This window comes from Vollenhovia emeryi, unplaced genomic scaffold, assembly GCF_000949405.1.
Source record: "Vollenhovia emeryi isolate VEMERY1.0 unplaced genomic scaffold, V.emery_V1.0 DF939486.1, whole genome shotgun sequence".
Classification (NCBI taxonomy): Eukaryota; Metazoa; Arthropoda; class Insecta; order Hymenoptera; family Formicidae; genus Vollenhovia; species Vollenhovia emeryi.
The window spans coordinates 27,655-44,513 of record NW_011966880.1 but is presented as its reverse complement, the minus strand read 5'-3'; the positions used below and the strand labels follow the sequence as shown (position 1 = coordinate 44,513).

General features: G+C 29.6%; 2 protein-coding genes across 3 annotated transcripts; both read left to right on the top strand.

Annotated features, from left to right (window-relative positions):
* Positions 1–1,669: 1,669 nt before the first annotated feature.
* On the top strand, positions 1,670–7,564 carry LOC105557441 (aminopeptidase N-like). The gene is made up of 12 exons (XM_012004686.1): positions 1,670–1,766; positions 2,054–2,533; positions 2,685–3,152; positions 3,662–3,845; positions 4,090–4,252; positions 4,350–4,431; positions 5,064–5,461; positions 5,687–5,964; positions 6,150–6,346; positions 6,748–7,047; positions 7,133–7,202; positions 7,368–7,564. The coding sequence occupies exons 2-12, from the start codon at positions 2,055–2,057 to the stop codon at positions 7,521–7,523; spliced, it is 2,775 nt and encodes a 924-aa protein (XP_011860076.1). The 5' UTR covers positions 1,670–1,766; position 2,054; the 3' UTR covers positions 7,524–7,564.
* Positions 7,565–9,006: 1,442 nt separating this feature from the next.
* Positions 9,007–16,339, top strand: LOC105557440 (puromycin-sensitive aminopeptidase-like protein). 2 transcript variants are annotated; one of them, XM_012004684.1, is made up of 11 exons: positions 9,008–9,610; positions 10,217–10,669; positions 10,879–11,062; positions 11,131–11,284; positions 11,669–11,750; positions 11,885–12,285; positions 12,640–12,917; positions 13,175–13,365; positions 13,851–14,129; positions 15,146–15,212; positions 15,296–16,339. In XM_012004684.1, exons 1-11 carry the CDS (start codon positions 9,093–9,095, stop codon positions 15,431–15,433), a joined length of 2,745 nt encoding a protein of 914 aa, XP_011860074.1. In that variant the 5' UTR covers positions 9,008–9,092; the 3' UTR covers positions 15,434–16,339. The 2 variants fall into 2 exon arrangements, with proteins under 2 accessions (XP_011860075.1, XP_011860074.1); XM_012004685.1 differs by lacking the exon at positions 13,851–14,129 and having other exon boundaries at positions 9,007–9,610.
* Positions 16,340–16,859: the final 520 nt, after the last annotated feature.

Below are 16,859 nucleotides of genomic sequence, written 5' to 3'. Positions count from 1 at the left end.
TTTCTGACATTATAGTTTTGGCACTCACCAGAAACTCCCTTCCTCTTTAACTTATAATAAATCCACTTGATGGTATCAATGCTACAAACGTTCTTCTTATCCTTTCCTTTAATAAAGAAAGAAGAAGAAGAAAGACCCTGTGAAACATTTGCGGCATCAAGTAGACCGCAGCTATAAACAAATAAACTATTTTGCATGCCTACTGAGTTCGGCCTATCGCTTGTCATACACTAATTCGCTTAGACGGTTTTATTTATTACTCAATAATTGAGAAGTTGTGCAAAATGATACCTGACCTTTCTGAAAAGAATCTCAGTTTGGCCCAACTTACTATCACTTTTCGATTGGTCAAGAAGAAATTAAACATTTTGTATGTAAGTAATTTTATATTATCTCACTTTTATTTTTTATTTTAATATATTGTATTTTATAGCACAGTGCAATTTTAATTAGCTAGGTATACATAAATAAAAGGTGTATTTCATAAGGTATATCGAATATATCTAAGATTGGGTTTGCATGTTATTATATTTCCTGTGTATAAATATTTGAAGTATTAGTAAAAAGTTGTATTACATCAATCTTCAGTTGTTTTTACATTTTCAGTTCATTTTATAATTATACATCAGTTATGTAATTATTTTTTGTCAATGTTTAAGATAATTAAATAAATAATATTCCTTAACATTCTTTTTGTACAATATCTTATATAGGGTACTTATTGTTAGACTTAAATATTAGTCAATACAAGTGTGTTTACTACTATTTCTGTTAATATTGCAAATGCGCATATGCGTGTAGTAGAGGATAAATTTTGTTGAAATGATTTTAAAAATTTACAAACTTCGCACATTTTGAAAAATTTTCTCGTAGCGATTCTTTTAGTTGAGACAAGTACTAATTCTTTATACACATATGTATGTATAATCCACTTTGTTGCTTTTCAGAAGCGTTTGACGTTAATAAAGTGTGATCTTTGCTTCCTCGAAAAGATCATACTTTATTAACGTCAAACGCCTCTGAAAAGTGTAGCAAAGCTTATATATAAAGGAATTAGTACCTGTCTCAACTAGTAGAATCGCTACTGTCGTCACAGGATCTCGCAACGGTTAACAAAGTAAGTATACAAAAAGAGTAATGTAGCAATAAATGTCCATTGATGTAATTAGTTCATTTCTATATAAAAAATAATAAACGCTTTAAAACTTGGTAGTGTTTTGCTATACGTTTTGTACAGGAAAATTTTTTAAATGTCCGAATTAAAAATTCTTTAACTGAGTTCAACTGAATTTATCTTCTAATAACGGTTTTTTTTTACAAATTTTGTATTTTTATTTAGAGATAATAGATATAGCGTTCTATAACTAAGTAAATAATAATTTAGTATATTTTTATAATTATTTATAAAAAATTAATACGACGATCTAAATTAGCTTACTTTTGATATCCACAAAACTGTATGAATCGCACATTAATTAACATGTCTAACTTATTCATTTATTATGCTAATAAATTGGATATTTAACCAACATTATTTACGTTCATTAAGGCAGTTACTATTGTTTTGTGGAAATTATGTAAAGCTAAACTTCAGCCTTGAACGTGATACCCGCTATTGCTTAATATGCCTAATCCATTTAATTGACCCTGCGGTCACGTCAGCTGTTTTGACGAGGAGACGTATTTCCACATTGCATTTGTTATACTTTGCGGTATTACGTCCACGCTCTTCTGATAACTCAAGACTACGTTTCAGCGAATATAAGGTATTATACACGTGCGTTCTGTTAAGATATTAAACATTAAGTTAAAATAACTATCTATCATTATCATATTTCAAAAAGTAATGTAAAATAATATTTTATACAATAAATAATTTCAATTTTTTCACATTATAGTTTTCACATTATTTTATACGAAAAGCTCAAATTGTTTATTAGTGAATTTAAGTTGCATACACAAGAGAATTACTTTCTTTCATGTGCAGATTTTCAGGGAAAACGTCTCGATTAATGTCTATGATAAACTTAACATGATTATTTTATTGTTTCAGAATGCTGATGTACAAAATCATTTGCATTTGCGCCGTTGCATTCATCGCGACAGACGCCGCTGCTATTCAAGATTCAAATCCGGACACTAAGGAGATAAATTATCGGCTACCTAATCACACAAAACCGTTATTCTATGAGCTTAAATTAAACCCGCATCTCACGGTGGGCAACTTTACATTTGACGGCGAAGTATTCGTTCGCATTGAGATTCTGAGGCAAACGACAACTCTCACGCTGCACATGAAGAAACTGACAATAGACGGAAACACAACCTTTCTGAAAGCCAACTCTGGATCTGACTTTTACTTTCCTACTACATATGACAGTAATAATCTAACCGAATTATTGACTCTTGGTTTTGAGAAGGAATTGCCTGCTGGACATTATATTTTGTATGTGAAATTTGCTGGTACACTGAACGACTTGAATTCAAATGGATTTTACCGAAGTTCTTATATCAATGAGGCAGGAGAGACAGTGTAAGCATAAAATAATTCTTTATATTATCAGTTTTTAAATTTACATATGAAAAATAATAAATAATAGTGACATGAATAAATAACGTTACCAATAACACGAAAAACCAATTCATTCTTTAATGTGATATAATAACAATTGAAATCTGAACAGATGGTTCGCGGGAACAAATTTCATGGCAACTTATGCGCGTGCTGCTTTTCCTTGTTGGGACGAGCCGGCACTGAAGGCCTCTTTTAAGATTGCTGTCAAGCACCATCGCAATTACACGGCCGTTTCGAACATGCCGATTTCCGAAGAGTCGGAAATCGACGAGAGTGACGGAAAGATATGGACACATTTTGAAGAATCGCCTGTTATATCGACGTACCTAGTCAGTTTCCTAATCTTCGATCTTCGTAATATAAGCAATTCCGATGGAACCATCAACGTCTGGAGTAGAGGCAACGTAATTTCCTCGGCGAGCTTCGCCCACGAAGTTGCCCAGAAAGCGGCGATCGAATTGAAACGATACACTAACAGTTCCGTTCGGTTGGCTAAAATCGATCACGTTGCGCTTCCTGACAGATATGTTATTGGATATAATAAGGACATGGAAAGTTGGGGGCTTATCACTTACAGGTAATGCAACAATATTAGTATAGAAACGTAGTAACATAGATACAGAAGAATAAAACATCACATATTAAATCGATGATATGATATCTTGTAAATGCTTTGGATTTAAAAATCTATTTGCATAAAAAGCATATTACATTAATTTTATACAAGGAATTAAAAGGTTATTAAAAGATTTAATATCTTGTACGATAAACAATTATTATTTTGTAATATCACAAGTTTATCAGCACATAAAATATTTATCTGTAAAAATATTTTCAGGCAGCACGCGAATTTATATAAAAAAACGTCATAAACACGTCTTTTATACATGCTGTCTGGATTCTCTCGCTTTGATAACGTATTTTTAGTTATGTATTTTTAATTAGCACATTTGAAAAATGGAGTAGTTTGATTCAACAAATTACATGTTGGAATAATGTCTCTAGAAAATTACTCTAGAATATTTATGAAATAAGATTCCTATGTACATTTTGTACACATATGTGTACAATAATTGTTATCTTCAGGGAAGCCACAATACTGTACGATGAACATAGTAGTTCGATCGATGCATTGTATAGAATTGCAGACAGTATCATTCATCAATCAAGCCATCAATGGTTTGGTAATGTTGTTAGTCCTTCCTGGTGGACTAATATATGGATGAATCGAGGACTTGCTGAATATTTCAAGTATTACATTGTTGATAAGGTAGAAATTTAATAACAAAACTCACGAATGCATTTTGTTTTATACCGCGATTCAACATTGTTTCAAAAATCTACACATCCATCACATAATAGTTGTTATAAAATACATTTACAACTTTCTTATGTCACATCTACCTAAAGTTCTAAAGGAAAGAAAGCGTCAGAATTAGTGTCTACTGTACTTGTTCAATAAGATACATTTATTATAAATATTCAAAAATATTAAAGAGATTATTTCTATTTAGATATATAAAGATTGGCGAGTCACGAACTTTTTAGTTATGAAGTCACTGAATTCAATACTTTTTACGGACAGTTTGGAACATACACAACCTCTTAATTTGGAGCCTAATACTATTCAAGAAATTAATTTAAAATCTTCGTCGCGCGAGAGAGATAATCGCAAAGGTAATGTATTTCTTCTCACAGAGATTTGCTAAAATTAAAGTTTGTTAAGAAAAATCTCAGGTTCTTTTTTCCTAAAGAAATACGATTATTATTTCAGCTTCTCTGCTATTACGAATGCTTTCACATTGTATTTCTGATGATGTATTCCACGCCGGACTCGTCAGATATCTTGATAAGCAGTTAGTAAAATTACTATTTTATAAATATTGAATTATTGAATTCGTTAATTCACTTCACCATACAGTCAAGACGCGGGACTTGGTTTATTATCAAGTACTTAACCACACTCATGCTTCATACCTCAAACCGTACACGTATTCTATAAACGAAATAATATAACAAAATATAACTTAATTAATCACAGCCCACGCTATTACTTCACATCTATTTCTTAATATTCTAATATCTTACTTTCCATTTCTACCCTCTAACACTCTTTCTTTCTTCCTTAATTCTAATCTCTTTTCTTTTTCTTTCCAACACAATCAAATTATTAAGCTACTATTATTTTAGTACTGATGGAAGCTATTAATACAGTATAACAATCTTCTAACGTATTATAATAAATTTAATAAAACTTTATAACGCTGCGTGGTGTAATAATAAAAATTTACATTTCATTTATAATTACGCTTTACTTTATAATGTATAATGTATAATGTGTTATACATTAGAATACTGTCTGTATTATGGCTTCTTGTGCGGTAAATGTATCTCATAAAATTGTTATAATAGAAATTGTAATAATTATTATAGCTTTAATATATTATTTTAAAAAATGGACATTTATGTAAAAATAAATAATTATTAGCAAGTACGGTGTAGCCAAGCCTGAAGATTTATGGGACGCTTTGCAAGATGCATTTAATGAATCAGCGATACAGAACAAATTCAAAATTCAAGAAGTAATGAGCACCTGGATAGAACAGAAAGGGTATCCTCTTGTAACAGTAATTAGAGATCAACATACTGGAAAAGTAAAGATGACACAGGAATATTTTCAACCATATAAAAAAATGAGTATACGTAAGAATATCAAAGGTGCAGAGACTGAGAACAGGTGGTGGATTCCAATAAATTTCGCAACTCACGCCAATCCGGATTTCTCGTCAACTTTAGCTACACACTGGTTGTCCCCAGAAACTGAGGAACTTGTCATCGATGGTATCGACCCGCAAGATTGGATCATAGTGAACATTCAACAAACTGGTAAGATTTACACACACACACGCGCGCACGCGCATGCGTGCACAGCTATATGATATACATATGTCTTTATAAATCTCTCTGTAAATCTGTCCGTTAATATTTTTATACATATGCTAATTATATTGCAGAAATAATGAATCTAACAATAAGTACTTTAGATATTAACCTAAATATTTAATATTTGATAATATTAGATATAAATTTAATTTATATTAATAATTGCAGGTTTTTACCGTGTAAATTATGACACAATAAACTGGTTAAAAATTGCTGATTATTTGGATTCCGAAAATTACACAAAAATTCATGTACTGAATCGCGCATGGATAATTAACGATGCAATTCACCTTATGTTCACGGATAAATTAGATCCCAGAATTTTCATGGAGATCACAAAATATTTACGGCGTGAAACAGATTATGTAGTATGGTATTCATTGTTTAAAATTTTGAAAGACACAACTAAAATATTTGCTTACAATGGAGGAGGTGAATTGCTTAAGGTAAATTATGTTTTAACAGGTCATAAAATCTTTGTGTAAAAATGAGAAAAAGTCTTCCAAACACAACACTACACAGAAAATTAGAAAGAAGTCTAATCTTTAATTAATTTGAAACCTCTAAAACGTTCTACAGTATAATTTATTCCAAATACATAGCAAAATTAATCAAATTTGTATAATTATAGCCGTACGTTCTGGACTCGATGAATAATATAGTAGAAACTGTAGGTGTGCAGGATCATCCGAATGACAATTATTTTACAAAATTAACAAGAAGTGCAATTTTTAAGGATACATGTGCCTCCGACCACCCTACATGTCTACATGAAGCCTATAATCAATTACTTGTTTATTTGGATAATCCGACGGTGCTTACGAATAGGTAAATATAAAATATTCTGTATGTAAAAGGAAAATAAATAATAGAGGAAAGCTCCCTGTTATAAGATAGGCTCCTAACACAATATAGCGGAGTTTCTGCTAAATTAATAGGCATCATCTGTTGGTTCCATTATGAATTTGTTGCCCTTGGAGTGAAATCTGTTTAGTGGAAAATTGATTGTTCGATCGTGTAATCGTTGCAAAGAAAGATTTGTGACTGAATTTGGACGTTGAAAATCTGCTATCTCATAACAGAGGACTTTCCTCTACATAAATCTATTAAAATAATTTGCTATGCGGAAATTGTCTTTATCTCATTTTGAAACTATTTTTATATACTTAAAATAAATGGTAGCGAGAATACTTTTATAACGGATAATATATTTTTAAATTCTGCTTTAGAACTTCATTTCACAAGAAGAAATGGATATTCTGTAACGGCATAAAACAAGCGAATGAAACTATTTGGAATAAAGTGCTTTATATGTACACGAACCTGTCTGAACCTACATTGTATTGTCTTGGGCACTCTAAAAATCGAAATATTATCGAGAAATTCCTAAATATGACCATAACAGAAGATTCACCATTCGCGAAGAATGATATTCATCGTGTTATCGACTCAGTATTAAATGGAGATTTTCCAAATGTTGATATGGTGATAGATTTTATTGTGAATCACTGGGATAAACTAATAACTAGGTAACAATCTTATATTTGATTTAGAGAACTGCACACATTTTTTCACAAAATTATGTGGCTAACGCATTGAATTTTTTTATCACAGAGTTGACGATCCTACAGATTTGTTGCACGATGTTAGTTGGTATATTGTGTCTAGGAAACAAATTCAAAAGGTACACATTTTGCAGTTTAAATTTATACAAAATATATTTAAAAAATAATATAATATAATATATTTTTACAGCTTATATAGAATTGTACATATGTATATATGTACAAAGTATTATATATATGTATTTTAAATGCTAAAATACTATACTTAAAATACTCCTTTTCAGATAGAAGCCTTTTTAAATAAACTTGGTATGAAAGTACCACAAATTCTAAAACTTCAAGAGCAAAATATAGAGTTAACGGAGACAATAGTAAACAAAATTCGTGGGTGGTTAGAACATAAAAGTGTAAACTTATTTACAAATATTACATCGCAATAGATTTCTTTTATAGATTTTAATATCACAGATTTTAATATATCTGTATCATTTTAGAGATTTTATTATCAATAGATTTTAATATCTTTATCAATAACTTCGTCAATTTATAATATAAAGAATCGACTTAATAAGAATTATTATAATTATTATTTAATAATATAATGTAAAAATATGATATAAGCAAATAATAAGAAAAGTGTCTAATTAAATATATTCGTATAATCCAATTACATTGTAACACATGGATATATCCGATTAAATTGTATATGCGATGAAGGATGCGATCGGTTCTTCGATAAAATGTTATTATCAACCCCATTTTATCGGATATATAATATATTCATAATTTAATCAGAAGAGAAAAATTAACCATCGAAAATAATATTTAATTGGTTTATCTAATGGAAATTTTCCTCATTGAAGTCATTAGATGCATTTATTTAAATACTTGCATTTAAATTATTAAAACAGATCGATTAAGAAGTAAACACAGTTACTACTAATTATATTCTATTTTAAAATATTATGTGCAATAATAATGTAAAGATATTATTAACAGATTATGTACATACATGCAATTAGCATATGAAAAGAATATATAATTATGCAAAAATAATCGCATATGTGTATCTTTTGTTTATTTTCATAAGACAAGTATGTACATATTTCTTGTAAAAATATATCAATATTTCCTTAATTTAATTTCTGCATGCTAATAGTTAGATTTTATGTATTCAGAGTATCAAGAAATAAAGTTAACATATATGTATAATATATGTATAATATATTATATATTTATACCTAATTAGAAGAGTAAAACAACCGCATTTATCTATTACACTTTTATATCGGATTCGTATATGTATTTTGTAACAAACACTTAATTACCTTGCCGGAAGTAGCATTTAAGATTTCATCATTATCAGATGAGATATTTCTTTATCGTAATGTATAGCATATAAGAAAAAGTATTATATCGTGCTGTGAATGCAATTTACGTAATAGAGGTTAACAGAGATTATCACAGCAAATTTATACCTTACATTGAGAGTCAACGGAAAAATTATTGTCATTCGGGACGTTAAACACGTTATGTGTATAAGTACGTAGATAACAGATTAAAGAAATACCAATATGAGAAGCAATAGGCATTTCTGATGAAAATCAATTCTTTGAAAGTAAAAGTGTAAAAAAATATCGTAATTGTGTAAGAAATCGGTGATGTTTAGTTTGTCAAAATGTCATCATAATAATTAACTTATTTTTACATGTTAGGTAGAAATGTTTTGTTTTACTTTCAAAAATTAAGTATATTTCTTGAATTAAATTTTTCAATAAGAGCTACTTCTTTTACTTACTAGAGATATATCTTTCTTTTACTATCTTGATGACCTATGAATCTATAGTAACATGGTCAAGCGATAATACTTTTTTAAAAAGATATTTTCGCATAACTAAGCACATATATGGCATATAAATACAATCTTGCAACATGCTAAATCATATGCAAGAAAATCGTTTTGTCTTTTAGAAATAAGTGTTTATAATCGCTGCAGAAGTAATTACGTTATGGCAATCGTCAAAAGTCTATTGACAATATTTCTATTATTTGTAATTAGTAAAGGTGTTCTTCTTCAAGATAATGAAACAGTGGATGATAAAGCAGTGAAAGCTTCTGAAGAGAATCAATTTCGTCTATCAAACTATGTCGTACCCATTCATTATGACGTAAAATTAATACCTCATATTGTAGACAGTAATTTCACCACTAATGGCGAAACGAGCATCGATATCGAAGTGCGCGAACCGACGAACACTATTGCTTTACACGCCGTAAAACTCGCAATAGACGAATCGCTGACGAAGATAACTCGTAAGGGCGTAGACGACGAGAATTCTAAATCGGAGTATGTCCCGAAGCAGCATGAATATAACGAGCAAACACAAATTCTGACACTACGATTTGAGGAGTCGCTGGATGTCGGTACTTATACGCTGCATATTAATTTCATAGGCGTGATACTCCCGCACACGGAGCCACACGGATTTTACAAAAGTTTCTACATTGACGACAAAGGAAATAAGGTGTAAGTAATTATTATAAAAGGTTATTTTAATTATTAATAATTTATACCATAACTACATATACATATTATATGTATAACATAAATGTGAAAATAAATTAAGTCAAAAACATTCATTAATCTGTATCTAATTAGTATTAATTAAATAAGTATTAATCTGACAAAAACACTTTTCTTTTTACGTTTAAAAATCTTTCAAGTTCAATACCATAATTTTTATACTATACATATACATACAAAAGGACATGAAAGAATTAAAATTTAGATATGAAAATGTTATACGAGAATTAACAGAATATTAAATAATTATAACACTTTAAGTAGTATTTAATTGTCTCTAATTATTTAATTACAACAAAATCTGTCTCTATCTTGCCAGAGTAAGTGTATAATGACTTATACACCAACACAGAGGCCGGTATTCATAGTCAGATCTTATATTCAAGACTATCTTGAATTTATCTAACGTTGCTGTATGGAACATTTTATTGGCTACAGAATATCTAAAGATGAACCTAAGACGGTCTGGAATATAAGATCTGACTATGAATACCGGCCAGAGAGTTGTTTCGTGTACGAAAATGAAGCAAACTATAATGAATTTTACAGATGGTTAGCAGTAACACATTTTCAACCAACTTCTGCGCGACAAGCGTTTCCGTGTTGGGACGAGCCTGCCATAAAAGCAACCTTCAAATTTTCCATAAAACACTATCCTAATTACACAGCGTTATCGAATATGCCATCCACGCGATCGGAAATTGATGCAGCTGACGGAAAATTATGGACATACTTCGAGACAACTCCTATCATGTCCACCAACTTATTAGGATTCGTGATCGCTGATTACGATTATGTTTCAAATCTAGACGGTACCATCAAAATATGGGGCCCAAGACACCTTCTGTCTCATGCTGCATATTCTCTCGACATTATTGAAAAGGCAACCCAGGAGTTGGAAAAATTCATCAATAGCACCTATCGTGTGCCGAAAATGGATCATGTTAGCGTTCCACATTATTCAAGTAAAGCCACTGAGAACTGGGGCATGATTGCCTATAAGTGAGTACAAATACTTCTATTTTTCCACTAAGAAAAATAATTCCTAATTAGGACTAACGTTTATATAATTAAGATTTGTAGGTAATAAATTGTAAAATATTCTTAACAATTGTTTAAAGGCTTAAATTATACATATAGTATAACAAATTCCTTAAACTTGATGTATCTTTTTGTTAATATATCATTAATTTGTATGTAAAAATTTTAAGACAAAACGTACTTCTTGAAGACGAGAACTTACACTCAAGTACTGATAAAATATGGGATGTTATGACAATTACTCATGAATTAGCGCATCAATGGTACGGAAATTTAGTCAGCCCAATTTGGTGGAAGTATCTTTGGTTGAGCGAAGGCATATCAACTTATCTGAAATATTTTATTACTGACAAGGTACCAGCACAGATTGTACAATCAAAACATCCATACATTCATCTGTCTTATAATGTTAATTTTCTCAGTTTCTCAAAGAAAAGCAATTGATGAATTTTATCATAGTATATCAAGAAGAACTTATGCTGGAAATAGATTCTTCTTCCTCTGAACCGATTCACATAAACATCACTAGCCATCTAAATGTTCGTGAAGCGTATTCTGTCAAAACTTATGTAAAAGGTAAGAAATTTTTATATTGACCCCTTAGAAATAATAATAGCAGGGTATGAAAGTAACGCCGTTACCGTTATAAGTTACTTTTTTTGATAACAGGCTGGTACCGATTTCTCTTTCTCTTCTGTTAATGTAACGGAAACTTACTTTTTTTTTTAATCACTGTAGTGTAGCCTTTTTTATTTTCATTTTCACTATTTTTCTTTTTTCATTCCATAATACTATAGCCATCTTTTCTTTACGTCTGAAAAGACTTAAGAATCTCTATAAGGCCTAATACATATGTCATACGTCGCTATCGGATGTCGGAACGTAGCCGACTTGCCTTTCTTTTTAGAAAAGTAATTTTCTCACAAAATATTTTAACCTGTTATACTTCTCATCTTTTAGCTGCTTTCCTATTGCGAATGGCATCACATTTTTTGAGCGAAGATGTGTTCCGAAATGGTTTGTTACGATATCTTCAGGAACAGTTAGTAACAACAAATTTTTAAAAAATTTATTAGTTCATTATACTCTTTCTTTTATACGTGAAAACAAATAACAAAATTAGAAGTTAAAAGTATCAACAATTTCAAAATATACGCAAATCATGTTGATTTCTAGTGAATATAGCAGCGCTACACCAGATGATTTATGGAAAGCATTACAAGAAGCTCTCGATGAGTCAGATGTTCCGCATGATGATTTTAAAGTGAAAGAAGTGATGGATACTTGGTTCGAGCAAGCGAGGTATCCTCTTGTTACCGTCAACCGAGATTATGCTACAGGCAATATTAAAATAAGTCAAGAAAAATTCAAATACCAGACAGACAATTATAACGACAAGAACGACAAGGACGACGAGAACAACGAGGCATGGTGGATTCCTTTGAACTTTGCAACGCAAAGTAACTTAGACTTTACGTCTACGTTAGCCACCCATTGGCTAAAACCACACGATGAGTTTGTAACAATCGAAGGAGTAGACATTAACGACTGGATTATTGTAAATAAGCACGTAACAGGTAAATCTATTTTAATATATGTATACGGTGTTTAATTTCTTAGTGACCAACCGAAAAATGACAGTAGATTGGGTCAAACTGACAATGAGAAAGAAAATCATGTACATACCTGCCGAGTCCGGTCTTCTCGTGCCCTCATTTGCTCAGACATTTTTATTAATTACACAATAACTATTTTGCAGACTGGTACATGACTTTTAGTTTTATTATACCTGTTTCTTAAACTTTCCATTATTTTAAATTACACCGCTTTCTTAATTATTATTATAAAAAGTTGTTAAGTACTAAAAATATGTTAAAAAATGTTAAATCAATTGATCAATTAATCGATTATTTTTATTCTTGATAAAACAGGATATTATCGTGTAAATTACGATACAAATAATTGGAAACGAATCGCTGCTTTTCTCAATTCTGAAAACTACGACAAGATCCCAGTTCTGAACCGTGCACGAATTCTCGATGATGCTTTTTACATGATGGCAAATAAACGGCTTGACCTTGCTACTTTCATTGAAATTATAAATTATTTGTCACGTGAAACTGATACTGCACCATGGCACAGAGCACTCATAATCCTTGAGAAATTAGATAACTACTTGCAATTACCCGAAGGAGCAGCAATTATTAAGGTAAAATATATAATCAAATCACGTGATATTATTTAAAAAGTAAATATTTTAATTTAATGAACTTAATGAGGAAAAGTAAGATTAGTATATTCTTTGATTAAATCAAATGTGTTGTTGTTAATTAAATCTACCACTTAAAAAAATATTAATTGTAATTTTTCTTAGTGAACTATTAAGAAAAAAATTAGATAAAGAAAAGATTTCTGAGTACACATCTTTAATCTATTGCTTAATTACTATAAAATATTCTTTTTAAGCCATTTGTATCCAACTTGATGCATAAACTAATGGAAAAAATTGATTTTGGAGAGAATCTTGATGATGATCTCTTGACTGAACGTGTTAAAATCGACTTGTACCATTATGACTGTATGTATGGACTTGTTAAATGTCCAACAGAAGCTACTGCTAAATTAATTGCATATATAGAAGATCCAATCGCAAACCAGTAAGTTTTATTTTTAAAAATATAAATTTGAAAAACATTGTTTCTTTTGAAATTTTATCAAATGTATGTATGATGCCAATTTACATACAGTCAGCTTCTTCAGAAAAATTATTTATCTACAAAATACTACTAAATTTTGAATCATTACTTTTAGAAATTTAATTCGATGAATTTTTATCCATGAATTATGAAATGATCTTTAAAACATTTCTATAGATTAACGTATATTTTGCATAATTAGATTGTTTATGAATTAACATGTAAGTTAATTACAATTCTGTTCAATTTCGATTAAAATATAACTATTTTATTAACACTAAAGAAATATTATGTAAATTATAATTTAAATTGCTGCGCAAATTAAAAAGTTAATTAAACAGCCGCATTATATTTTATTAAAAAATAATAAAATATAATAAAAGTATTTCTTAATACATTATACATTTTTAACTAAATGAATTTTAATTATTCTAATTTTATACTAGACCATCACGGAATCAAAAATTGATGTTTTGTTTCGGTCTGATGAAGGCCAATGAATCTGTCTGGGATCAATTTCTACAAATAGAACAGCGAATATCAAAATCTCATATGTTTCTTGGTTGTTCGGAAAATTCGCATATTATTGAAAAGCATTTAAATTCTCTTTCTGGCAATGTGAATACATTTATTATGATTCTCATCCGTAACATGATCAATAGTTTGCCAAACATAGATACAGCAATTGAATTTTGCATCAATAATTACGAGAAATTTGCTGAACAGTAAGTAAAATTATATATGTTACTTATCCATTATTTAAATTATACACATACTGTAAGATAATACAAAGGCCATTTAAAAAATTCTCGGACTAAAATAGAAAACAGAAAGTTTTAATTTTTTTATAATTATTTTAATTTTTTAACATATCCTCTTCTTTTATATCAATGCACTTGAATCTCCTTTATATCATGCACCTATATTCCACAATCATCATCCCGTTACGAAACTCCGATTTATTAAGTAGAAAACTTGTCATCAGTAGTACTGTTTATTGCGATAAATATTATACCACATGCCTAGGTGATCGAATTGGTTGAGATGCCCGCCTAGAGTGTAGGGAGGTCCAGGTTCAAACCCTGGCTGAGGTATTATTTTTCGCAATGAATTTCTTTAATTAGAATTTGCCAGCCATGGGTCGTCACGCAATTTTCTACATTGGTTAGGTAGAAAGGGTGCAAAAAAACCGAAGTTCTCGAAAATCTTTTTCTATTAAAGAATTTCTTCAATCATGGGAATAATTAGAAGTCTGACGGAGTCAAGTGAATAAGGAGAATATAACAACATGTCGCACCTTACTTCGTCGATACTTAGGCATAGTGGTACTTCGAATTTATTTATTTTTAAAAATCACGCAGATATATTTATTCAAAGATCTATAGAAAATGAATCTATTTCATAAACTAACTTTAAACGTGTTCATAGAAGGATGGAATATTTTATTTAACATGTGATGTCTATGTGTGACGGCTATCTGTTTATTCCAAAAATCAATTCATTCCGAGAACTTTTTACATGACCAATACGTAAAAACATACAATATACAATTGTACTGATATAAAACAAAAGCTAATATATGCATAAACAAACCGTTTAAGTATACTCGTATGTATACATACTTTCTGCTTATAAAAACGCCATATATATTATGCCACGTATAATGCTACATCTATACATATATTAATGCCATAATATTATATTCAATGGTAATTAAATTACTTTGTAATATATTTTACAGTGTCAATATTCCATCAATTCTTCGTTCTATAATTATGAAAAGTTTCGAGGAAGATCAAATTAACAAGGTTAGATAATATCATTATTTATCATAGTTAACTGTTTCTTTATAACTTTATCTACAGTTATAAAATATTGCTGTGTGTTTCAGATAAAACTATTTGCTGAACAGCATAAGATCGATATAGAAAAGGATTTACAGACTAGAGAAGAAATGCTAGTCGTAATGAAAGATTATTTATCACAATTTCGCAGCATTTTGGAAAACAGACAACTCTCCAGCATATAACCATTTTGCATGCCTTCTGAGTCCGGTCTTCCATACCTTGTGTGCTCATTGAATCGGGCATTTTTATTAATTACACGATAATTATTGCAAATTTTATAAAATGTTACATAACTTTTCTTCTCAGTTTGAGCCAATCTACCGTAATTTTTATTTCGGTCCATAACGAATCTGACACCTTGTATATAATGAACACAGATTCGATAATTTATGATCTCACAATATCGTTGAACAGATAAGATAAAATGACATGATTTGTAGATTATGACGTCTATAGAGTTCACAATTATAAAATCGTATGTATAAAAGAATGTGAAATAAATATGTCATATTCAATACATAATTTAACACTCTAAAAAGTGTAAAGATACAAAAGATACTTCTTACTCAATTCGTTCACATATCAGTTATTATAAATATCAAGCAAAAGTATTAAATTATTGTTGCAATTGCCATAATTATGAATTAATTCTCTATATTTTCTTAAAATTAAATGCATATAAAGTTCAATACTTTCTCTATTCTTATCCATAACATAATGTATGTATCATTTCTGCAATATCTAAAAGGAAACACAATTCGATTAATATTTAAAACCATCAGATAATTGATATTCAAGATTGTTTCGCTCAAAGGTCGCAAAACAAATAATTCTTTTTGTAATATTAAAATAATCTTTTAATATAAAACACAAAAGTCATGTTAACGTATATCAACTACTTAGAAAAAATTAAAAACTGGATAAAATAATTTGTACTATACTCATATTTGCATCGTCGCTAATAATATTAAAATTTACGTTCTTGACAATTGTATAATAATAGAACGTTACTTGAGCTTTCAAGTAAAGATTATATATTTTAAAGACAAAGAAAAGAAATTGTGTTAAATATATTTAAAAGAAACAGATTTCAGCATTGTTTAAATATGTTTCCATTCCATTATCAAATATTGCGCATTACGTTGACATTCTTTTCGTTACAAGTGTACTCTATTCTATAAAAAGGTATGCTATTTGTCAGACTTCTTGATTATCGCAAAGATAATTATGAATGAATGCAGATTTTAATTGTAGAATATAATGTAAAACTTGATTCGCGTGTTTGTGGATTCTCTTCAAATGCGATTGTTTGATATTACAATTCTCAAACAATTGCAAAACTTCATCCTATAAAATAATTTGGTAATTTAATGATACACTTGAACGGGTTTTCCGGACATTATTGAACTAATCTACTTACTTCAAGGCAAATTTATTAACGTTATAAATGATTTTATAAGATTCTAAGTGTAATTTGATAAAGTTATTGCGCGGAAACTTTATCATTAATCTAGGGCATCACTATAGATTAATTTGTGAATAGTTTCCGCACAAACAATTGTAGTAATGCAATTAATATAAATCTCTCAAGTTGTTATCTTTAGAACT

What these genes read in the sequence shown, in the direction of transcription:
- LOC105557441 (XM_012004686.1), top strand. Translation starts at nt 2,055, where the DNA reads ATGCTGATGTACAAAATCATTTGCATTTGCGCCGTTGCATTCATCGCG. An exon ending in AGTATTACATTGTTGATAAG is followed by an intron (nt 3,846 to 4,089) that starts GTAGAAATTTAA and finishes ATTTCTATTTAG; the next exon opens with ATATATAAAGATTGGCGAGT. An exon ending in TGGGATAAACTAATAACTAG is followed by an intron (nt 7,048 to 7,132) that starts GTAACAATCTTA and finishes TTTTTATCACAG; the next exon opens with AGTTGACGATCCTACAGATT.
- LOC105557440 (XM_012004684.1), top strand. Translation starts at nt 9,093, where the DNA reads ATGGCAATCGTCAAAAGTCTATTGACAATATTTCTATTATTTGTAATT. An exon ending in GACGACAAAGGAAATAAGGT is followed by an intron (nt 9,611 to 10,216) that starts GTAAGTAATTAT and finishes TGAATTTTACAG; the next exon opens with ATGGTTAGCAGTAACACATT. An exon ending in TGGGGCATGATTGCCTATAA is followed by an intron (nt 10,670 to 10,878) that starts GTGAGTACAAAT and finishes AAAAATTTTAAG; the next exon opens with ACAAAACGTACTTCTTGAAG.